At 39.1% G+C, this 25,130-nt stretch overlaps 1 protein-coding gene across 2 annotated transcripts in view; it reads left to right on the top strand.

Moving 5' to 3' along the window:
* The window catches only part of lrrtm4l1 (leucine rich repeat transmembrane neuronal 4 like 1), a 59,361-nt gene extending 36,713 nt beyond the window's left edge, over positions 1-22,648 (top strand). For both annotated transcript variants that reach the window (XR_010094343.1, XM_063478854.1), the window contains exon 3: positions 20,912-22,648. Coding sequence is in view for 1 of the 2 variants with exons in the window: in XM_063478854.1 (XP_063334924.1) it covers positions 20,912-20,977 (66 nt within the window). In the remaining variant the exon portion in view is untranslated. The remainder of the gene's footprint in view (positions 1-20,911) is intronic.
* Positions 22,649-25,130: the final 2,482 nt, after the last annotated feature.

Here is a 25,130-nt window from a genome sequence, read left to right as displayed (position 1 = left end):
ATCACATATCCAGATCATTTTACTTCTTACCCACATTTTAGTGTTTAATTTTAAAATGACTAAATTCATACACCTTACACATCTTCACTTGACAGCTCACAATTTCAAAGTGAAATTGAGACAAAACCTGAAATTTCTTGTTTACAAATTATTTGAGATTAAATTAGTACTTGAAGACCCTTTGTCAACCATTTTTGCCATCAGTCTTTTTAAATAAGTCTCCATAGGCTTTTCACACCTGGAATCGTGTAGTTTATGACATTCTTCCGGACTGATATTGTCAAAGTGCTTGGAAAGGTCCAGCTCCAGGTCTCAAATGTTCCCTCTGGGTTTTAGTTGGGCCTCTTATGGACAAAACGAGACTTTTCTCAATTTAGTGGCCAAATTAAACGGACCGCTTTCACTTTGTCCCTATGGGTGAGATCCACACCCATAGTATCAGGCTGCCACATGCTTCATCCAAATATTTCAGTTTCTGACTCAATGGATCAAGAAATGGTTTTCCTCATGCTCAAAAGTATTTATTGATGGCGAGTTGTTGACATGGTCGTCCTTGTGTCGGGTTATTTTGTCTCTGCAGAGAATTTCTGAAACTCTATTAGCGTGAATGTGACTGCTCTTGGTTTTTACTCTGATGAAGTACGTCGTTTCTAGGTGCTCCTATGAATACTCAGCTTTAGAATTTATTTCAACCCTTCCCCTAATGTGTGTTTCACAAATTCACTGTGCCATTTTATTTTTTTTCTTGACACGCATCCTTTTATACACAGTTGTGTACCTTTCTAAAGAATTTAATTAGCCACAGTGGAACTTTTAATTTAGTTCTTGACACATCTCAAGGATAATTGAAGCAAAGACGATACACCTGACTATAATTTGGAGAGCCATGGGGTTTGATTGTTGTAAATAAGAAATTGTATTTTTTGTGTGTTGATTATACATTACCGATATATAGACTATAGGTTATTTAACATACATTATTGTTTAGAAAAGTTTTACTTATCACCATATAGTGTGATGTTTAAAAAATGATAAAAAAATGATTTGAGTGCTGCTTTAGCTCACGTGGTTGAGGAGATGACACATGCTGCGGTTTGATTCTGCTGACCATTTCACTTTTGTCATTCCCTCTTGCTCGCTCCTTACTTTGCTGTCTACTCTTGACTTTTCTGTCCAATAAAGGCAAAAAGAATCAAATTAAAAATAACATATATGTACAAATGTATTATGTATATGTTGCAATTTCAAATCAAACAGTACAAATTCACTTTTCAAAGATGGAGGAAACATTCAAGTCAATAAACAATCCAGTGGGCTCAGTGAAGACAGCAGTTAATAAGGTTAAGAATACACAAAAGCTAAAACAAAAAACCCCTAATGTTTAGTTTTTTTAATTCTTTTTGTCATCATTTTGCAGTTGTTGCTACAGAGTTGTTTGCCAGAAGTTGGCATATGTCACCGCTGTCATGTAGAGGATGCTTTGTAATCGCATTAGTTTTGGTTCTGCACAATGAGGTGGAGTGGAGAGTAGTAGATCTTGTGGTAGGGTAGTTTTATGGTTCTGAACTAAGCAGTTTCAAGAGCATCCAGCTGTGCTTTCTATAACCAGCTCCAAGGTTTTGCTGAAATTTAGTAAGTAGTAGTTAGCTGTGTAACATAGTACCTTGCCACTCCCAACTAGGCCATTTGATCAATGATTGTGAACCGATATGCTGCTGCAGTATCATCAGCGCACATCAGTCCAGCAGAAACACGTTGGATTTACCCTGGAATGAGACAAATGTATTTTTAATTAAAATCTAAATCAGTAAATTTGAATTTATTTGAAAAGGGGTTCTATTTTATCACATGCCTCTATGATTAAATAAAAAGACAAGCAATTCTGTCATTAGGTTTTCAATTTGTTACCATTTGCATTAGTGTTTGGCAGGTTTAACAGACAGCTGCAGGAGAAGTGTTGTTGAAACTGCTGAGGCTTTACATTCACAGATGAAGGACGAGCGTTAACAAGTGTGACAAGGAGACAGAGAAAGTAACCATATGTGTTCTGACAACGGAAGGTAGAGAAAAGGGGAGTGAGGTGAGTCTGTGCATGCAATAGAGCGAAAGACCCTCTGAAAATCCTGTTGTTCGTGATGCAACACTGTTCTTTATTCTTCTAGTTTAAGTATATTCATGATTTCAAAGCAGATAATCACTGAAGCTTTGTGTGATGAAACGTACTTCAAAATTAGTCAAATCTTGCAATCTAACCTCGTCACACTTGCCAAGCTGGCCCTTTGGTGTTACCTAATGTGAGCAGCATTCTAAGGCACAGGAAATAATATTGGTGGTATCCAACATTTGTATATGAGACTCAAATGCTGAGATGTGAGAAGATTTTCTGTTTTAAGTCCTGCAGTGAAATAACACAAATAATGTATGACACTGTGGCCACGTCCTTCATTACACTAGCAGAACATTCCTTTTTGAGTATGATTGCTGAGATGATGCATGTAACCTAACAAGGTCAAAAATTATTACTTGCCTTATTTATTTATGTATTATTGTTTGAGATATGTGAAGTCAGATTTATTGCGTGCTACATAATATATACAGAGAAAGACCTGAAGGGAAAAAACTGCTGCTTCTAATGCGGTCATCCATCACCTGCCTGAATCACAGCTATCATAAATCATAACATTCAAGCAGAGATAAACATGCATGTGCATACACTTAAATAAATATGCATACACATTGAGATATTTCATTAAGGATGTGCTCACTTTGCTCCTAGCCACAAATCACTGAATTGGATGTGCTCAGGGAAATCGTTGAGCTCTACATATAGACCATGGATTAAATGCCTCCCTTAATTTGTACAAATAGAATATTGTTTGTTTGTTTTTTTCAACTTCTTCAACTTCACATGACATAAGAACAGTTTACTCTTACTTCTGGTTGTACTGGCCTACTTCAAAGTGGATATCTTTACTGTGCAGTACTATGCAAAAATGTTGAGCCACACCTTGTTTCAGGAGAACAGTTCTCCTGACTTTCTAAAGGTCTTTCAAAGGTTTTCCTTGGATATTGGCTGTTTTTTGTTTTTTTGGGGTTTTTTTTTTTAACCCTTTCTCCGTCCCGTCCTTGTGCTTGACCATTTTCAGAGGCATGTTTTTCTTTGTTTGTTAAGCCACTAAACACTGACTTATGGATCATTCAGACATACTGTAAACAAGGTTACCTAACTCAACAGATGAACCAATGTTGTGTCTACGAATAACAGAAAACTTGGCAAAGAATAGTTTTTATAATTTATCTTTAGATATTTTGATACTGGCAGTTTGTCACAAAAACACACCATTGGTTCCCATTTCTTGAGCTGAAATTATGAAAAATGCCTATGATAACACAGTTCTACAGGCATAAAATTGTATTTCTGCCCCAACAAGGTTGATTCCCAAAAATCTAGTAGTAAAAAATTTGTCATATCATGCCATGGTGCTGTGGGAGTCCCGTGGACAAGTGGAGGATAAAAGAAGCGGTGGCAGGCTTAAAAAACTATTTACAGCAGATGATCAGTATCTGTAAGTCACATCCTTAAGGAATAGAAAAAGTGCAATAAAGAACTGACATCAGACCTGAAAGATGCATCTGTTGGCCCATCTACAGTTTGCTGAAGCCTAATCAGAAATGGTATCATGGCAGCTGTCAAGAAGTCATTCTTAAGGAATGAATTTTCTGTCCAGAAGAACTGGACTGACAATCAATGGCAACAACTCCTATGGAGTCATGAATCCAAATTTTACATTTATACATTTCAAGTCACTGTAAACATGTATGGATGAGGTGTACAACAGTGAATGTCGGCAGCCTTGTGTTAACAAAAAAAAAAGAAGATTGTATGCGCTGTATTTTAGCCAGTGGTATTGTGAATCTTGTCAAGACTGAACGCAGAACAATACGATAAGAGTTTGACCCACAATACAGTGCCATCTGGAAAGCATCTGACTGGCAGAAGCTTCATTTCTCAGCTTGCAAACATATTGCCAATACAATAAAAGCATACCTGAATAGAAAAATAAATATAGAATGGAATGCTATCAGGCATGAATTTCTTCCCTGGATCTCGACATTATTGAAGCAGTGTGGAATCATCTAGACACAGAATGGAAGAAAAGGCAGACAGTTTCTTTGAATATTGTCCAAGAACTACTTAGTGCTTAAAGAAATTACAAGGTTATTTCAAAATATGTACTTTAAAGTTGCTTGGTTGTTTGTTTTGTTTTTTTACATTTGTACAAACTCTGTTTTTGCTTTATATACAGTATGTGTAGTTGCCCAGATCCCAATATTTCTATGTAACACTGTGAGCAACAAGTCACATTTGACAGACCTTGCTAAAAACTAAATTAGAGGTCCTTAATGGATGAATTTCAAGTCATTGGTGGAGACTCTGTTATTTTACCTTTTTATTTCTATTGAACACTGTTATATAAAGAGAGCATCCTAATTACTTGTCTAAGGAGCTTGGAAAGAAAAGCGTCTGGACTTCTTTAAGTTGCTTGAAGACGTTTCAACTCTCATCCAAGAAGCTTCTTCAGTTCTAGGGTCAAATGGTGGAGAGTCCCAGATTTAAGCTCTGTGGGACTAACCCACCCTATCATGTGATTTCCTGAGGTCAGAAATCACATGATTGGGTGGGGCTAGGTTTCACAATGAGCTCACCCGAAACCTTGGCTGATTGTGACCTACACCCATTTTCACACCTTGGCTCATGTGATTAGGTAGAGGATCATTAGGGGTCCATTGTCCCGCTCGGTGGGTTACTCCCACAGAGCATAAATCTGGGACTCTCCACCATTTGACCTTAGAACTGAAGAAGCTTCTCGGATGAGAGGTGAAACGTCTTCAAGCAACTTAAAGAAGTCCAGACGCTTTTCTTTCCAAGCTCCTTAGACTACGATGACTGAGAACCTTCACAGACATCCTCATTACTTCAAACCATCTACAGATATCTTTGTTCACAGTGGCTTTTATATTGTCATGTTCATGCAGAATTAGTATTGCAAATTATTAACCAAGAAATACGATTGGTTCCTAAAGAATAAGAGGATTGAGTATTTGTTTGTGTTCCAGAAAGAAAGTCAGACTGAGGGCTTTTTGTAAGTATTCATGCTGTAGAGATCAAGAGCTTATATGGGCATTAGCTCCCCAGAAAGAGCTCCCCTGTTTAATTGTTATTGTGTTTTGTTCTTTGTTTTTCTTTGAGTAAAAATATGCCTGGTTGTGGTGCTTTAATTTTCCTGCCTTGTTGATGGTTAGAGGTGTTCCATTCATGTACATGAACACACAAGAGTGGCTATTTTCATACATAAACTTATAACTTAAAATTAAACTATATATCCTTTGTCTCATTAACTTTATATTTCACAATTGGCACATTCTGTCAAGTTCATATTGTCTGCCTGCCTTTGAGGGACTTTGAGGGAACGTGCAACTTCACACAAACAGGGCGGAGAATTAGAACAGGGTAATTGGTGCACTGAGTGGAGTAAGAAGCTTGTGATCCTTTTGAGTGTGGCAGGCATATGTCTGTGTTACTTCCAGCTGTCCTAACTGAGAGCAAACTAATTACATCATGTTTGCACAATGCTAATTAGTATCCTAATTAAAAACATAACAGCTTTAGTGGGGGGTGGATGAAAGTAGGTTCAGCTCTGGACATGTAACCTGTGTTCTTGAAAAGACCAGGACTTAGTCTTAAAAGTGCTCATTTGTTCACTGGTATGCCTATGTAGCATAAGAGAAACATTTATAATTATGAAGCTTTTAATGATGGTGTTTTTTAGTAGGTTTTTTTCTATGCAATTATATACAGGCAGAGAAAGAGTTGTGTGAGTTTGCCACGCTGTTTTCAGAGTTTCATTAAAATTACTTGTACTTTTCTTTGTTTGTTTTTCAGTACAAATACATGGATTTAAATTATTTTTCTCGCATGCTTCATCCACACACAAACACTATTTTTATTTACTTACTTATTTATAAATAACTCAGTACAGTTTATTTATAGAATATTTTTCACAGACATAAAGTGCCTTACAATAAAATAAGCAAATGCTAGGAGTAACCACAATAAAATATGAAAGCTAATAGAATTACACTTTAGTAGAAATACAAAACCATATTTAAAAAAACAAAAACAAAAAGGATTTAAAAAAAGAAGGCCTCGTTAAAGGGAGAAGTTTTGAACGGAGTCCACAGAGTCAAACGTATCTCTCCAAAAGTTGATTCTGTTCATCTGGACGTAGCGCTTTGTGGGAGAAACGTTCCGTCACTCATCCAAGTGACTTCTTCAGTCTCAGCTGACTGCAGGTTTCCCCAATCTTATAAACATACATTTGCATAATGACTGAAACCAGCCCACTGAAAGAACAATGGGCTGGGAGGTCAGTTCCTTAATCTTAATTATGCAAATTCTCATGACCGTTGATCAACAACCACTGACCAGTGGTGGTGTAGGTGTACATAGACTGCAGAGTCCTGGCATGACGAGGTAGCTCTTCTGTGTTGTGCCATCCGCTTCGCCAGAGGTTGTTTGGTTTCCCCGATGTATAAATCCTGGCAATCCTCCTGGCACTTAACAGCGTACACTATGTTACTCTGTTTGTGTCGGGGGACCTGATCCTTGGGGTGGACCAATTTTTGGCGCAGCGTGTTTTGGGGTTTAAAAGCCACAGAGACCCGGTGTTTCGAAAAAATGCGTCTCAACTGCTCCGATACTCCTGACACATATGGGATCACTACAGGTTTACGCTTAGGCAGCGGTTGTCCTTCTCTCCTGGATCGGCTCTCATCATCCACTGGAGCACAAACTGGGTGTCATTAGGACGCTACAACACAGAGCGAACACCATCCCCACTGACACAGCGGCCAGGGAGGCAGAAGAACAGCACATCAAGAAGGCCCTGAGCAGTGTTGGGTAAGTTACTTTAAAAAAGTAATTAATTACTATTACTAATTACTTAGTCAATATTGTATTTAAAATACTTATCTAATTACTGTGTCAGAAAAGTAACTTAAGTACTACATAAGTATTTAACTAAATACTTCTTAAAATCCACATAAACCTTGAGTGGACAAACAATAGAAATTAAACTCTTTAAATAATAAATAAATTTTTTTAAAGACGGACACGCTACAGTACGCAGCGGTAGCATCTGTTCCACAATGTAGCCTGGCAGGGCTGGACTGGGACAAAAAAAATCGGCCCGGGCATTTTGACTAGAGACAAATGCCGCCAGGTATTATAGGAAAAGCCATAAAGCCTTTGAATGAAAACAAACGCTGTTGTCACAGTGATGTACACTGTCTTGTTGGTATAAATGTATCAATCTAATAAACTTAAACCTACACCATCCTCCCTATTCTGGTATTGGTCGAGTTAACCTCCTGAACTATCTACAACACATAGTGAAAACCTGAAAGTAAGACAGAGAAGACTAGAGGTGAGACATGATCATTACTGATTACTGATGACAGATTTAGATATATTTTCATAAACCATTCATTTGCCACATCAATAAACAGCATGGCAGGGCAAAATATTTTTTCTAACATGGCAACCTTTAAAAAGTGAAAGGAGACAGAGACAGGTGAGAAAGAAAAACTTAACTGACTTTTTGATGGCATTTCACACACAGTACTGGTACAGAATCTAGAAAATGTGGGAAAATACTGGCATCATAAACAGTACTTAGCTACTTCTGAAGAAATTATGATGGGACCCTAAAAAAATACTATGTACAATAATGGATTTCTATACATTTTACATCAGATGAAAACGTTTGTTGTAAGATTCAGAGCGATAAACAAACAAGAGAGAAAAGCTGATCACTGATCAGTTTCATGATTAAAGTAGAAACAGAGGGAGATCACCATCGGCCCACCGGGCAAATGCCCGGTATGCCCGATGGCCAGTCCAGCTATGTAGCCTGCAGTCATTTTTTAAGCTCACCTTCAGACGCTTTCTGTGCTGCTGAAGTAAAATCACGTTTTGCTGCTTAGCAGGAGTTTCCGCGGTGTTATCCATGGATGATGAACAAGAATCACTCAGAAGTGTTCGTCTATGCTCTGTGTCAGGCGCTTCAGTAGATTACTCTATTAACGCTATTAACAGCAGCTGATAGTTTTTTCTCCCCAGCACATAGCTTACATGTTGCTGTAATGTTCTTGTCTGCTTGTTTCAGAAACGGGAATATGTCCATTTCGTAAAACAGCCACAGGCTTCAGCCGAGTCCGACGTCTTCCGCTGTAGAATACGACTATGCAGCAAACTGGCGCGAAATGACGTACAGCTGCACTACAGCGATGTTAGAGCGGCAGAGTTTATTTTTACCTTTAGAAGATAAATTAATGAAATTAAATAATGATATTCAGCGAGTTTAGTTACTTACAATGTAACGCAAGTACATTGTAAGTAACTGTATTTAAAATACCTAAAAATGAACAGTAATTAGTTACTCTACTTTTTCAGTGGAAAAGTAACGCGTTACACCCAACACTGGCCCTGAGTAAATGTGGTTATCCCAGCTGGACTTTTGTCAAAGCTGGAAAGGCGCCTAAAGAAAGCTCCAGCCGATCCAGGAGAGAAGGACAACCGCTGCCTAAGCATAAACCTGTAGTGATCCCATATGTGTCAGGAGTATCAGAGCAGTTGAGATGCATTTTTTCGAAACACCGGGTCTCTGTGGCTTTTAAACCCCAAAACACGCTGCGCCAAAAACTGGTCCAGCCCAAGGATCGGGTCCCCCGACACAAACAGAGTAACATAGTGTACGCTGTTAAGTGCCAGGAGGATTGCCAGGATTTATACATCGGGGAAACCAAACAACCTCTGGCGAAGCGGATGGCACAACACAGAAGAGCTACCTCGTCAGGCCAGGACTCTGCAGTCTATTTACACCTACAGGCCAGTGGACACTCTTTCAATGATGAGGATGTACACATCCTGGACAGGGAGGAACGCTGGTTTGAGCACGGAGTCAAGGAAGCCATTTACGTAAGAAAGGGAAAGACCATCTCTGAATCGAGGAGGGGGGCCTAAGGGTACATCTTTTGCCATCTTACAATGCTGTGATTGCAGCCATTCCCCAACTCTCTGTGAATGGTACTCATGGCCATTGATCAGTGGCCATTGATCAGTGGGTTTTGGTCAGTGGTTGTTGATCAATGGTCATGAGAATTTGCATAATTAAGATTAAGGAACTGACCTCCCAGCCCATTGTTCTTTCAGTGGGCTGGTTTCAGTCATTATGCAAATGTGCTGTTTATAAGATTGGGGAAACCTGCAGTCAGCTGAGACTGAAGAAGTCACTTGGATGAGTGATGAAACGTTTCTCCCACAAAACGCTACGTCCAGATGAACAGAATCAACTTTTGGAGATTTACTTACCTGGATGATTGAGCATGCATCAAGAAAGAGTCAAATGTAGTTGAAGTCATAGACTATTCCAAAGTCTAGATGCTGCAGTCTGTTTCCTCTAGTCTTAAATCTCGTACAAGGAACAGCTAATAAATTTTGAGCCTGCAAACGAAGACTGCAAACAGCAGTGTGTTTAACAAGAAGTAGGTTAGGGTTAGGATTAGATAAATAGTCTGGAGCTAGTTGATTTAATGCTCTGTATGAAAGTATGATCCATCCATCCATCCATCCATCCATCCATTTTCTTCCGCTTATCCGGGGCCAGATCGTGGGGGCAGCAGCCCAAGCAGAGAAGCCCAGAGCTCCCTCTCCCCAGCCACCTCCTCCAGCTTATCCGGGGGAACACCAAGGCGTTCCCAGGCTAGCCGAGAGATATTATCTCTCCAGCGTGTCCTGGGTCTGCCCTGGGGCCTCCGCCCAGTGGGACATGCCTGGAAAACCTCGCCCAGGGGGCATCCTTGTCAGATGCCCAAACCACCTCAACTGGTTCCTTTCGATGTGGAGGAGCAGCTGCTCTACTCTGAGCCCCTCCCGAATGGGAGAACTTCTCACCCTATCTCTAAGGGAGGGGCCAGCCACCCTTCGGAGGAAACCTATTTCCGCCGCTTGTATTCACAATCTCGTTCTTTCGGTCACTACCCACAGCTCGTGACCATAGGTGAGGGTAGGGGCATAGATCGACCGGTAAATTGAGAGCTTCGCTTTTACGCTCAGCTCTCTCTTCACCACAACAGACCGGTACAGCGTCCGCATCACTGCAGCCGCTGCGCCAATCCATCTGTCAATCTCCGGCTCCCTTCTCCCATCACTCGTGAACAAGACCCCGAGATAGTTAAACTCCTCCACTTGGGGCAGGGTCTCGTCCCTGACCCGGAGTGGACACTCCACCCTTTTCCGGCTGAGGACCATGGCCTCAGATTTGGAGGTGCTGATTCTCATTCCCACCGCTGATAGTATGAGAATTTTAAAATTAATTCTCAAAATAACTGGAAGCCAATGTAGAGAGTATAAAATTAGGGTAATGTCAACTTGTTTGCTAGATCATGTAATGAGCGTGGCTGTAACATTTTGTATTGCTTAGAGGTGGGAAAGAGATGATTTATCTAATATGGTAAATAGGGTATTACAGTAATCTAGATGCAATGACACAAATGCATGAACAATTTTCTCCAATTCAGGGGAACAGACTATAGCTCCCAAATTAATGTCCCCTAAGTGAGAGAAAGAGAGGAATGTGCTCAAATATTTCACTGAGATTGCGAACACTGGAGTTCGCATATGAACAAAAGGAAGCAATCACTGCACTCATTCTTAAAAGCTTTTCAGGAGGAGCCATAATCATGACCTCAGTCTTATTGGAATTTAACACAAGGTCATTGTTGGAGAGCCAGTCAGTTATCTGGAATAAAAAGAGAACTAGGTTGGACAGCATATCCAGCTGGTGAGGCTTAAGACATATGCAGCTAAATGTCTTTTGCATAAAAATGATAAGAAATGCCAAAAAAAAGATTGAGATGCTGGCTAAAGCAAGGATGTAAAAAGAGAATAATAACTGGTCTCGGATTGAGCCTTGCAGAACCCCAAAGGTCAGAGAAGAGTTAAAGGAAAGCTTCCTTACCCTAACAGAAAAAGCCCTTTAAGACAAATAGGACAATATTGTCAACCGCATCAAAGGCTATATGATTATAGACTGTAAATAAAAAACGGAGGGGTTATTAGTTCCCTGATTGGACAGGCTTTGACTAATAGAAGCACAGTGCAGTCTGTCAGCATATATTCTAAATTTGATTGCATAAATGAATATTTTTAAAGTATTAGACATTCCATTGTGAAAAAGAATAATCAATTGTAAAACAAAAAACAAAAAAAAGGCAGCACCAGCAGCGGCTGTGTGTCTTCTGAGCAACACTGCAAAGCTGGATTTCCAACCAGAAAGGTTGTTAGAGACAGGGCTGTGGGAAGGTTAACTGAGCACTATCCACCCCCTGTTCTGATTTTGACACACAGTATGCACTGTGTGTCAAAATCAGAACAGCTGTGTGCCGTAGGCCTAGGTGCAGCTCTGGCTGCTTCAGACCTCAGATGCATGAGAAGAGAACGAGGCAGAGAAAAAGATGGAATGACTAAGCCCACCTTAATTAGGGTACATAAGTGGATAGAATATATTTTGTCTGTTTTTTTGTTTTGTTTTGTTTTGTTTTTGGCTGTTTCAGGTCATTTTTATACATGTAGGCTAACAGTGTTGGGGAGTAACGGAATACATGTACCGCCGTTACGTATTTAAAATACAAAATATGAGTAACTGTATTCCGTTACAGTTACCGTTTAAAAAGGTGATATTTAGAATACAGTTACTTTGTTGAAATAAATGGATTACACGGCGGTACTTTCCTGTTTCATGTTGTCGCGGGTCAGGACTGTTTGGGTTTTGTTTGACAGTTGTGTTCTGTCGTTCCAGGTGGCAGCGTTATGGTTGCCATGGTTACAGGGTGACGCGCGCTCTCTCTGCGACTGTGTTTCCTGGGTGAGAGAGCGCCTTTTTGTTGTTGTTGTTATGCTACAGGCATAGCCCTAAAGAATGTACCCTCATGGGCAGTGTAGTCCGTGCTGCAGGGAGAATGGACCAGGGTTTTAATAGTTTTGCAATTTTCATTAGTTTTTATTTTTATTTAGTTTTGACTTCAGATTTTCAATTTTATATTAGTTTTAATTAGTTTTTACCAATTGTTTGCTAGTTTAGTTTAGTTTTTATTTTTTTGAAAATCCTTAGTTTCAGTTTAGTTTTGATTAGTTTCAGTTATAGTTTTAGTTGTGTTTGCAATAATTAAGTGTAACAAAATCCCAGTTTCATCATATCAGTCATTCTCTTCTGCTTATCCTTGGGTATGTTGCTATTCCAGCTACCATACCCTGCACCCTGGACAGGTCGCCTGTCTGTCGCAGGGTTAACACGCAGAGACAGACAACTCACATTCCCACCTATGGGTTCTTTAAATAAATAAATAAATAAAGGCAGATGAACAACCATTGATACCAGGCAACTATAAAATGTATATCTTGGCCCCAATGAGACTATTAACTCTTGCAGCACCGGGTGTTCGTAATTTTGGTTCAAGTGAATTGATAAACTTTTTGAAGGCAATTGACTCACACAGTTATGTAGATATCCCAGTCCTGTTGTCTCGGGATGCATCATGCTGCCTTGCCTGGGGTTAGCTTCTGTTTTCTGGGGATGAGGGTTGAGTGTGCTCCCTTACCTTCTCAAGGTAAGCTAGCTTAGCCTTCTTGTGTGAGCTTTTCAAGTGCACTTTAAGGTTTGTGGGATTTTTTTCCCTTTAGAAATGTCCCTCATAATTTGTCTCGTTCCACTACAAGACACTTGCTTTATCCAAAACACAGTCATATTCAAAGTAATCCCAAACTGGAAGCTGGCGCTTTCTCCAGACTTTTCCTGACATGATTCTGCATGTGGACGGAGCACCAACACAGACGACTTGACTAACGTACTGCCACCTGCTGGCGTAATTAGACACAGCAAGAAAAAAACCTAAAAACTAAACTTCTTTTTTACCCTTGACTATTGTATGACACACACACATCAACGAAAACTAAACACATTTTTGCTATAAATTCAGTTAATTTTAGTTAGTTTTTTGAACACTTATTACAGTTTTAGTTTTCCTTTTTTTGCTTTTATTTTTATTTCCGTTAACGAAAATGTTTTTTCACTTCTAGTTTTCGTTATTTCGTTAGTTTTAGTTAACGATAATAACCTTGGAATGGACTGCCATACCCGTTATGTGTCTGTGAGCGCGAGGAGGGAGAAAAAGGAGAGTGGAAAAGTACGAGTTATCATCGAGCAGAAACGGGAGCTGGAAGCATGTAAATATAATAATAACCACTGCAGCCAAGAAGAGTGCCTGACGAGCCCAGTTGTAAGTAAGCTATTAAGACTCGACTGTACACTGTGTTCGTGTTTTCCTCCGAAACAATAAGTTCCGTTGGAGCAGCCTTTCAACACCTCTCTCTGTCTCAAACACGACCCAGACAACAAAGTAAAGCTGTTTTTCGGCTACGAGCCCGATGCGGAACCCGACGTATTAGCCAGAGGTCCCTTTACTATGGTTCTGAGCCGCGGACCTTCAGTAATAGTAATAAATCACACAGCAATAGTACATTCATGTAGTTGTAAAAAGCATGATAATATATTAAGTAATCCAAAGTTATTCAGAATACGTTACCCTCATTGAGTAACGTAACGGAATACGTTACAGAATACATTTTGGGACATGTATTCTGTAATCTGTAGTGGAATACATTTTAAAAGTAACCTTCCCAACACTGTAGGCTAATATGTAAACTAGCTTAATAAACATTGACAGTTTTTGTAATTTTTCCTATGTATACCACCACAGCCAAATTCTGTGGTAAACAATCAAGGCATGATTTAAATGCAGAACTTTAGGATCAATTAAAGTGCTTTAACAAAAGTACTGTGTTAACTGTTTAGGAATTATTTCCATTTATGTACATAGTCCCACATTTTCAGATTATCCAGTTATCCAAACCTACCTAATTTGAAATATATAGGTTTTTGTCCGGGTTTTTTGTTTTGTTTTGTTTTGTTTTTTCACTTGGAATAACCTTAAATTCTCTGGACTTCATACACGAGAGCATCTATCAATTGCAGATTTTGACAGCGACTTTGCCAAAGGATTCTGTGATCATTCACTTTAGTTTTCTTTAATGATCTTCCAGGCCTTTGGGTGTTAATCAGCTGGCTAGTACATTCCATTTTTTCCCTTCTTTGCACCAGATTGTTTATCTACTCCTACAGTTTTTATACCTCTTTGTCTTTTGGTCTAAAGATGTCCTCCTTTGCTTGTATTTCATCACTATACAGCTCTTCACAGAGAGTTCCAGTGAACAGCTACCAAATGCAAATTGGCAGCTTCTGATTCCAAATGCTTGGAATCAACTCAGGATCATTTATCCGCTTAATTTGTCCCAAGATAATAGGTGGCAATATAAGTGGTTGTGAAACTGCTTGTCATTCAATTCTATGACTATGTTTGAGTGGACTTTAATTCCAGAACAGTTAATAGAATACTTTTGTTTAAACTCCTGAAATAGAAACTGACATCTGCCCACCACAGAGCATATATAGAGAGAGAATATAAATAGCATATTACAGAGGACTGATATTTTCATAGAAATGCATTTTAAGTCACATTTTCTTTTGTTGATTATCTGGAATTTATTTCAGAATTAAACTTTAACTTTAATGGAAACCCATCCTCTTTTCATCCTGCACCCATATGATTTTGCAACTATGATTCTAACACAAATCAAATAGCCAAATAATGAAGTCATTTGGCAGCACTTTGTTTACAGAGCATGGTTTCAGATAATATTCTGCAAGAATGAGTAATAAAATAGAATTTATTACACACAAAAACACCAGCAACCATACAGCCAATATTCACAACACAACTCACTCTCACAGCACTCACAGCCAGTACATTCCCTCACAACATAAAGTGTCAATTATAAATCCTAACTAGTGATCAAGAATATAGGCTTTACAGGTTTATGTGGGTGATGCAAGTGTGTGTGTGTGCGCGTGTGCGTGCACGAGATGATATAGGAATTCTGAAATCGGCAGTCACAAACCCACAGAGATGGGGGTTATGCAGTGGGTCGGTGTGAAAGTTAAGAGAGAGAGGATTTTGGAACTAGACCGGAAACTTTGGATTCGCTAGGTCTCTAAAATGAAATTATTGTACTGGCTTTCTTCTGACACTGAGGTCCAAATGCTGAAAAAAGCAATCGCATGTCAGTGAACAGAGACGAAAGACAGAAGCAAGCCTAATATGAAACCACTTCACAGCGTGTAGAAAGCTTGCTCAAAGGTTGGATTAAAACACCTGTCAGTTCATGATGAAAATCATAAAACAATCCTTGGAAACCCATATTGCCTTCAAAAAACTTGATTAAAGGTTCGAATACTATTAAAACTGTAGGCCTAGTGGTTGTCAAATTATGATTTTAGAACTAGATTAGATGTATTTGTAGCCTAAAAAAAACTACAAAAATGTTCTGCGGTTTATTATAGCATCCCCTTTGTGCTGTTTTTGAAGTCTTTTCAGTCTGAAATTAGTGTCAAGATTTTAGCATTGCATTCTATCTGAATCTAATATTCATCCACACGTATTTTAGACTGTTAAAATTATATACTAAAATTAAATATAACTGATCATTCAAAACCAGCAGGCTCAAATATAATTAACCTTTATTTTCAAATCTTGTAGTTACAACGTCAGATGAAATGAAACATGACTTTCACCATGGATTTGATTTTCGTGCCAAGATCACAAAGTACAAAACACAAAAATAAATACATAGAGATACATAAGAACGGTTTATCAAATGTTGAATAAATACATCTGTACACACTTTAACAACTTAGTCATTTTTGGAACAACTAATTTCTTAACTAAGCTCTTAACCACTTATGCAATTTAGGCATACAGTGGGGCTGGCGCCTATCCCAGCTGTCATTGGTTGAGAGGCAGGGTATACTGTGGACAGGTTGCTAGTCCATCACAGGGCTAATACATAGAGACAACCACATTCACACCTATGACCAATTAAGAATCACCTCTTAACCTTGTATTTATATCTTTAGACTGCGGTTGGAAATCAGAATATCCAGAGAGAACCCATCCAGGCTTAGGATGGGTTCATACAAACTCCACACCAGAAAGCCGCAGCCAGCAGATTGAAACCCAGAAACCTTCTTGCTATCTTGAATTTATTCATAGCTGTGTTAGAGTAGTGCAATACTTATTTTACTCAAAAAAGAAAGCATACAAGCAAAGGGCTCACACTTATGGGCCCTGGTTGTATCCATAATTTTTCAAGAAATTATTAAGTCACACTTACATTGATTATGAAATACTCTTGTACAAGCAGGCTTCATCTGAAAATTAATTTCACTGTTATCGAGAGTGACAGTAAAAGATTAGAGTAGAGTAGAGTACTGGGGATACTTATCAACAATATTATCCACAACTGTTTAGTACATGAGTTGGAATGTGGGACTTGATTCACTATGAATAAATCATGAGCCTTCATACAATACTACTTTTGGGGACATGCTTTGTGTTTCAAAGTAATGGTAAATGGCCTGTATTTGTATAGCGCTTTACTTAGTCCCTATGGACCCCAAAGCGCTTTACACTACATTCAGTCATCCACCCATTCACACACTGGTGATGGCAAGCTACATTGTACCCACAGCTGCCCTGGGGCGCACTGACAGACTGGACACTGGTGCCACCGGGCCCTCTGACCACCACCAGTAGGCAACGGGTGAAGTGTCTTGCCCAAGGACACAACGACCGAGACTGTCGGAGCCGGGGCTCGAACCTGCAACCTTCCGATTACAAGACGAACTGCCAACTCTTGAGCCACAATCGCCCTAAGTAATGCCACTACAGCAGACAGCCCTAGTTTTCTGTGCCAGGCCTATTCAGAATGTTACTCCTTGAGAGGCTGAACCCTACACATCACTTCTGTCCCCAGTAAATTGTATAGGGGGACTGATGAGGTTGGTGCTACAAAAGCCAAGCCATCTCTGTCTGTGTATTCAGGAGAAACTGTCCATTTTGAAACCACCAGGATCAACGCCAGCTTCTTATGTCTTCTTTTCTGAACAACTAGCAGGACTGCACAAGCGTCCAAGAGGGTGGATGGTTATGGGTTGGCAAGAGATCTAAAATGACAAAGTAGACGTGTCATTTGGATAAAAAAAAATAAAAAAAAATCTTCCTCAAATTTTTGGATTCTCTTTTGGACTATCTTATCGCCTACTGGCTTTTCTGTGGACATTAAGTTTGTCAGTTCAGATGCCTGGAAAGGGCTGCAATGTGGGGGAGATTTTGTGTGTGTGTCTGTGTGTGCGTGTGTGTGTGTTTGTGGCACAGTGAAATAGGTTCTCTGTGATTTTCAGTTGTAAGTAAACAGCAGCTACACTTCTACCACATATTGCAATTTTTCAGTGGTGGGAGGCAGGGACCCCTGAATATAGAATTTATTGAGCTTTTTCCCACCTTTTTAAAACTCTTAGAAAGCTACTAGAAAAAAGAAAGCACACCAACGTATGTGTTGCTTCATTGAATATACCAGTAGTTCCTGCAGAGGTTTTAACAAGCAGGTGAAAAAGTCAAATGCCCCTGCAAATACATTTTGCTCTGGTTTTTAAAAAAAAAAAAAAGTCAGTATTGCTCTCCAGCTGTCCTGCTAAACAATGGTGGGAAAGCAACAGGAGAAAAAAATGTCATTTTTCTACAACAAGAAAATACTTAACTGCTTAAGTGAAGTCCATTTTTCTGATGGCTGGTGACAAAACCTCTTCTTTGCTGTGTACAGGCAACCTTCACTGTTGCTGTGAAGGAAGTTAATGATCTTTTATTTTTTCACCAGTAGAAGTGATTTGAATGATGGAGTCTGGAAACAAAGATATTCTTAGACATCCAGCATGTGAGGATATAAAACGCATAGCTTTAGAAGCCACTGACCATCTAATGGCTGTTTGCACTGGAAGTGTTTGAAGAGGTATAAGCTTAAGTGTTTATTACAATAGCACTCATTTGCCCAAGCAATTCAAGAAAATCATCTTGAAGGACCATAATGAGTTTTGCAATAGCTCAGCTCAGATGTCAGTAGCCGTGAAGGAAAGTCTGCACTGTGCTAAAAAGAGGACATTTTGCATAATGCCAATAACAAACTATGTTGTTGTCTTGCACAAATGCAAGACAACAACATAAAGCTCATTAATTAACATGTGGAAATTGTGGGCTTTTATCATCAGTCCTCACTTCTGCCATCACTCAGCAAGCTATGTGAAGAATAGCTCTTGAATACAGATTAAAATTACAGCCATTCTGACCACATTCTGTAATGTTCCAAGTTGTTTCTGGAATGCAAAGTACAGACTATGCAAACTGTAATCAGGACCACTACAGTTCTGCATCAATTTATATTTGGTTGTAACGTGCTGTTATGGGACCTCTTTGCCCATCAATGCACAGAGCAGGAGAGCAGCAGCAACAGCAATAACAGCCCCGGGTACAGAACAGAGAAGGCATCTGCAACAACAGACTTTGCATAGAGTTACTGTAAGTGTCAAAGTGGCTTGTAGCCACAGCAGCAACTATAGGCACGCTAAAGCAACTTAAAAATGATATGTGCCAATTGGACGCATGGGAGGATATCAACTGAGTGCATTTGTGAATCTACCAGGATTGCAGGCACATCTGTTACATGCATATTTATGAAGATCTATTCAAGACCTTCTTTCCATATATCTTGCTGACTGATGGCTGAAATTCAGTGCTTGTTTATGCATATATAATTGTATTTTTTTTTATATAAATCTGTATAAAGTAACTTGTACACCTTGCCAGGATTTGATTATGTTTTACAAGATGAACAAATGGCACGCATGTTCTGCATACCATTTGCAATGTGATAAATTAAGTCTGCAATACTGATTAACGGCAGAAATTACTGAGTGGATGATCTGATGGCACAGTACCTGATAAGATTATTTCCTTCCGTTTAGGTGTGTGTCTGCAGAGAGTTGTGCACTTTATTGTCTCTGTGTTGCTATGCATGTGTTCAGAGACACACAGTCTGAGGTTTTGCTGCAAGTTGTTTCTGTTTTTGTGCTGTGTTGAAATTGTCTAAGGTATGACAATTTGTGCAGCTGTCTCCACTTCTTTCACATCCACCTGAGAGGTAGATAAAGAGTGGAGTGAAGACTTGTCAGCCTGTTTGATAACGTTTAAATCAAAGTTCTGCTCGGGGCATACTCGTCTGAGCCCTTTGTTACAGAGATCTGCTTCACACTGACAACAATCTCAGCTTGAGCAGCAAAAAGTTGAGCTGGGATAATTTTGAGCAGATTCAGAAAGCTTTAGAAATTGCTTAGCCTATCAAAACTCTGAGCATTTTTTCTTATTAATGCAATGTGGATTTACCTGTAGCCAAGTCACAAATAGGCTCTTTTAAAGGTTAAGTTTTAAAGGGTCTGAGAAAAAAAATGCTCAGAGGCAAAATTGGATAAGGAGGCTGAGTGTGCCTTTGCCTGTTTTTCAGTGTGGAGATCAGTTCATAGCAGGTTAGAGTAAAATGTCAAAAAGAATTCTTACTTATTTGCAACATCTCAACAAGGTTGACTTGACCTGTGGGAAAGCACTGACATTTAAACCGTTCCAAATTATTCACCTGTGATGATTTCTAATTTACTTTTTCTAGTGTATCCAGTGTGCTGTGTGATAGAAATGAGCCTTTTATTATCCTTGTATTTAGGTGTGATTGTGCACTTATCCCCCAGGGTGTACTCTGCACAGGTCGCCAGGTCTATCAAAGAATTAACATGGATAGAAAGACAACTGCTGAGAGCATGACCAAAAAGTTGACTCTGTTCATCTGGACGTAGCTTTTTCAGTGGAAGAAACGCTTCGTCACTCATCCAAGTGACTTCTTCTCTCTCAGCCTACTGCAAGTTTCTCCAACCTTATAAACAGTACATTTACATAATGACTAAAACTAGCACAACTAACGAACAATGGCAATGTTCGTCGATGAACCTTATAATAAGGTTCGTCCATAAAACATTTCTCCCACTGAAAACACTATGTCAAGAGGATCAGGAATGAACCTTTTGTGATTTTCTTACCTGGATGATTGAGCATGCATCAAGATACTCAGAGCATGGTGGTGTAGTGGTTAGCACTGTTGCCCCACAATAAGATAGTCCTGCGTTTTAATCATGTCTGGGGTCTTTCCGTTTGGCATTTACATCTTCTCTCCAGCTACTTCCTTCCACAGTCCAAACACACAGATGAGATTAGGTTAAGTTGATGGATGGATGGATATGTATAATGCAAGTTACTCTATATATTTTTTCAGGAACACGTTGTTCTAAAAACAAGAGTCTGGAAAATAACGGGGGGAAATGCTTCTCTTTCAATAACCATAATAATTCATTAAAATTGTTATAATAATTAATCCAGTTGTATGTTAATCATCAAAGAGTAGTAAACAGTTACCGACTAAAGTGAAAAATTTAATATTTAAATTTCAGCTTTAATTAACATTTTCAAAAAGAATACTTGTGTGCTGAGCCTTCTTTTAATCTTTGTGAGACATTTGGGAAGTCACTCCACCTCAGCCTTCTAAGTTATCTAAGCTTATGGGATTTCATCATCTGCTTAATTGCTTACCCTAATTTGCTTTGCTGGCACTGTCACAGCCCCATTGTACTGTTATCAAATCACTGGGCACTGTAATTAACTTTACATTGTAACCACCACCTCTGTAACTGGTGCAGGCCAACTGTTAAATGGTCTTCATTGTATTTTTTTTCTGTTCTTGCAGAATGAGTATACATGTCCACGCCCCCTACCCGGTGCCTGGTTGGGAGATTTGCCTACCATCCATTAACCCTCAAAAGGACTGCTTTCGGATGATGCAGCAAACCACAGAGACGCAAGGAGAGAGACATATGCAGAGAACCCATCAGGATCCTACTCCCATAGTTCACATTTAAGGACACACTTACAATGGCATTCCACGCTAACAAAGGCAACCACGGACCAACACATGGAGATACTATTGTCTTTTTTTTTTTTTTTTTCTTAAAATTTTCTAATGTCTGTTTTTGGCCTGTGGTCTTTGGTCATTGGCTTTGCTCCGTCCATCACATCGCTTCATCACTACACAGATACTGACACTGATGATTGTGAACATACAATCTTACTGTGTGTTGCACAGTAGACCTTTTGATGAAAAGTCATGAGAACTAACTGGATGATTATGAACAACAACCAAGCTTATTGTATAGATATTAACAGCTTATTGTCTCCATGAGGACAACAAGGCACTGTACAAATTCAAGAGGCTTTAAAAAGTGTAAACCGAGCAATGAGTCATCAATGAAAATGCACTGAACAAGTAATGGTGATTGCTCTGTTAACTAATCTGTGTATAATTTAAAGTGGGCTTGCATATTTTCTTTCCATATGAAGCATCTTTCTGTCATTTTTCACTTTTTTACTTTTTTTTTTAAAGAAAGACTATTCAAAGGCTATGATGTAAATGTGCCTCACTGGAGCAGAAAATTTATGGAACGAGTCACTGAGTTTTTAAGCACCTGCCAGTAAAGAGGAAGTCTGTTGTCTGGTGGAAATTAAGTAAGCAGCTGGAATCTCCATTTGAAGCTTGTGGAAAATTGCCTGAAGAAAGCAAACTATCCCCCAGCCAATAACATTTGGTGAAGATGTTTGTTTATTTGCTTTTTTTAAAATTATTTTTTTAAGTTGTCATTAATTGCAATCAAACTTCGACTGTCTTGTACGATTTGGAGGACAGCAAGGGCAATCAAAAGCAAATGAGGGGATAAAAGAAAAAAAAAGGTCCTATCAAGGATAAAATGTGATTTTCTGAAATTATAATGTCGTTAACGTTGTACTTTATATATATAAATATATATATGTGTTTCTGCCGTTTTCAATGACAAATACCAAAGAGCCAAATGGATACTTCTTGGCTTTTGGCTCTCCCAAACAAGAGTCATAACAGATCCAGAAATGGTTCTTTTAAATGAAATAACCCCCCCTCCCCCCTAAAAAATCTTAAACTAGCCTCAACACCCCTGACGTACAGCAGTGCTCCATTACTGAATCGGCTTTTCTCATGTGTATAATGTGTATGTCTTTGTGAAAAGAAAAGAAAAAAATCTTACAATTACAGTCTTCATAAGGAAGATAACTCTGAGCACTGCTTTACATTGTATGACTTTTGTTTAATACATGCTTCACTTTCCTTAAGATAATCAGCCCGCCTCTCTCCTCAAAGGAGATTGCAGATGTTGCTGTGTGTAGTTCCTGCGTGTGCTTGTGTTTCATTCGTTTTGAGTTTGACACACCGAGTTTTGGATTGTTTGTTTTGGACCTCTCGACATAACCTTTCTACGGCGGAAAATGATAATTTTCTATTGTAAATTTATGTCCTTCCTCCCTTGAATTTGTTGATATTTAGTAAGCAGCTGTATTCTTTATTCACTTTCGACAGTATGTTTTATAAAGAAAATAATGACTTTATTGGTGAGCAATATGAATTGGTCCAATTAAAATATTCATTAATCATTTTTCTTGGGTTCTAGCTATGTGTTTGAGGCATTTTCTTTGGCATGCACTGGAATTTAATAAGCTTGTACTTGTTTCATGTCTCCTTTCACACATGGTGAAATCTGTCTGATTCCCCACAGATCCCGAGTGTCGATGCTGTCACACCAACATTAGCCTCATTAATTTAGAGAGCAGAACATTGATCTCTGTTTGACCATTCTGTTCAAGGTGATGCTGCGGGGCCTCACCATGCCTCTAATTATGCTTCCTGTGTAATGTGCTGCGTATCTCAAGAGGGGGGCCCTGCTTAGTGAATTTGCTCCACATTTGCTGCACTTGGAACATGTCAGGCTGTCAGCTCAGAGGTCCAGATGGCCAATCTGTCGGGCAGTCCCTGTGGTATTTTCACATACTCTTCTCTACCTTTATCCCCCCTACAACTCCCCCCCACTCACACTTTCTTCCTCCTTGTTGGGTGCCCATACTTGAGTTGTTTTTAGTTTCTTTACATTATTATGACATACAAGGCCAATCCTATGCATATCAGTCTCACTCTTAATCCTTGCTTCCCCCCATCTGCCTCAAAGCGTCAGTGGACTCAAATTTATTAAAGGAGATTATTCCTGATACTATCTAGCTATACGGATTATAAAACTTGTTGCAAATAAGTTTTGTTTGAAATGGGTAAAACAAAAAGATTAACACCATATACTTCAATAATGTAGGTTTCATTTCTGGGCTGTTCCATTTGAGTGCAGTAGCTTCACGGAGCTGATGAAGTCAGCAGCTCATGTGTCAAAGTTGTGAAATTTCCAATGGGAGTGAATGGAAGTGTGAGTGGTTCATTAATCTGCTATTTATTGACAGCGCACAGTAGAGACAGACAGGAAACACGCAGAGAGACAGGGGTCGGCCTGCATCCAACAGTTAATATTTGTATTGATCAATGCCCCAGTTGTGTGCTTGATTAATTAATAGAATGATCTAGTCCAAAAAAGAAAATGGCACGATAGAGGAACTCTTCCAGCAAATGTGTTGTGAAATTCAGGAGCACAAAAAAAAAGATATTCAATTTGCAGTTATAGAAAATACAAATGCAAAATCTGAGACTCGGCAACGGTGGGCTTTGTTTGCAATTATAGACTTCCACAATGATGTCTGAAAACATTTAAATAGCATTTATCAGGCACCAGTGGTAAACATTTACCAGAATCAAAAAAGGGTTGCAATTTAACGTCCTTGCCATTTGTATTTTTAGAAACTCTAGACTAGGATTATTTAATTTTAGAGAACCACTACTATGAATGGCCTGTTCTTCTCTATTGCGTATTATACATTTCTGTGTTTGGTCATATTTTCTATATTTCTCTGTCCCCTTCTCTTTTTTTTCCCCCTGTCTATCTGTTTTATTCGCCACTGTTCTCTATGATCTCTGTAACTCAGTCTCCGTCTCCGGCGCTGCATGTGCAGTGGCAGCACAGACAGGGCTGTATGCCTGAGAGCAGACACCATGCATAATTCATGTGATTTGGGCTCCCTGTTGACCCGAGTCCAAACAGTTGGCAGTCTATAACACTTGCACAGAAAGGCCCCAGGAAGAAGATGTTAAACTATGAGGAAAATACACTGATGCAAAATTCATCAAGCCAGTCCCATGACATCATAAACAACGTAACATTCAGACATCATCGCTGTCATCTCAGGATATGAAAGAATAGCTTAAAGTATCTGAAAATCCTTTGAAGCAGATGCAGTCACATACACTGCAAGTAGGACAATGGATCATATGGAGAATTTAAAAATATGACATTACTCTAAGAATTTATGATAGCTTAAGAGATGTCAGATTATATGACAAATGAAAGAACAAAACTGAGAATGTATGTAAAGGCAAATTTTAAGAAGAAAGGAGACAAAAATAATGAGAGACCCTGTTGGGCCTTGATCTATAGTGTTTTCATCCATTGGAGGGCTTCCAATTGGAAAAGAGATGCGAGAAAACATTCTTTTTTTCCCTTCCCTGCTCTTGGTCGTCACTTCAAACAAATGTGCCACTAATAAATTTGCCTAGCCTCAACCTGACTCACAACCGAATCATTCTTTTTTTTATGTAAGGCATGTTAATTTGATGTGACACTGTAATCTGAAGTTTCATTCAGACAGTAGGATTTGTATTTTTTTTTTAAATGTTAAAATAGCACTGTGTCTGCTTCTCTAGGAATGACTTCTAATCACTCATAACCTCATATAATCTCCAACTTGGAGCACAGCTCACCAGGTGGCTTTCACTTTAATTACGACTGCTGGAGCTATTAGTCAGCGACTGCCTGAGAGAAGTGAGTTAGAAGCTAAAATATCGAACTCCATCAGTGAACGAATGGCAAATCTTTATGTAAGCACCAGTCACATCACTGCTTTCGCAACACACAAGGAGTGGCGTTCAACAGATCATCTGCTTAAGCCATCTG

Source organism: Pelmatolapia mariae, linkage group LG7 (genome assembly GCF_036321145.2).
Source record: "Pelmatolapia mariae isolate MD_Pm_ZW linkage group LG7, Pm_UMD_F_2, whole genome shotgun sequence".
In the NCBI taxonomy this organism is placed as follows: domain Eukaryota; kingdom Metazoa; phylum Chordata; class Actinopteri; order Cichliformes; family Cichlidae; genus Pelmatolapia; species Pelmatolapia mariae.
Note: the sequence above shows the minus strand (reverse complement) of the source record. Positions and strands in the feature narration are given on the sequence as shown.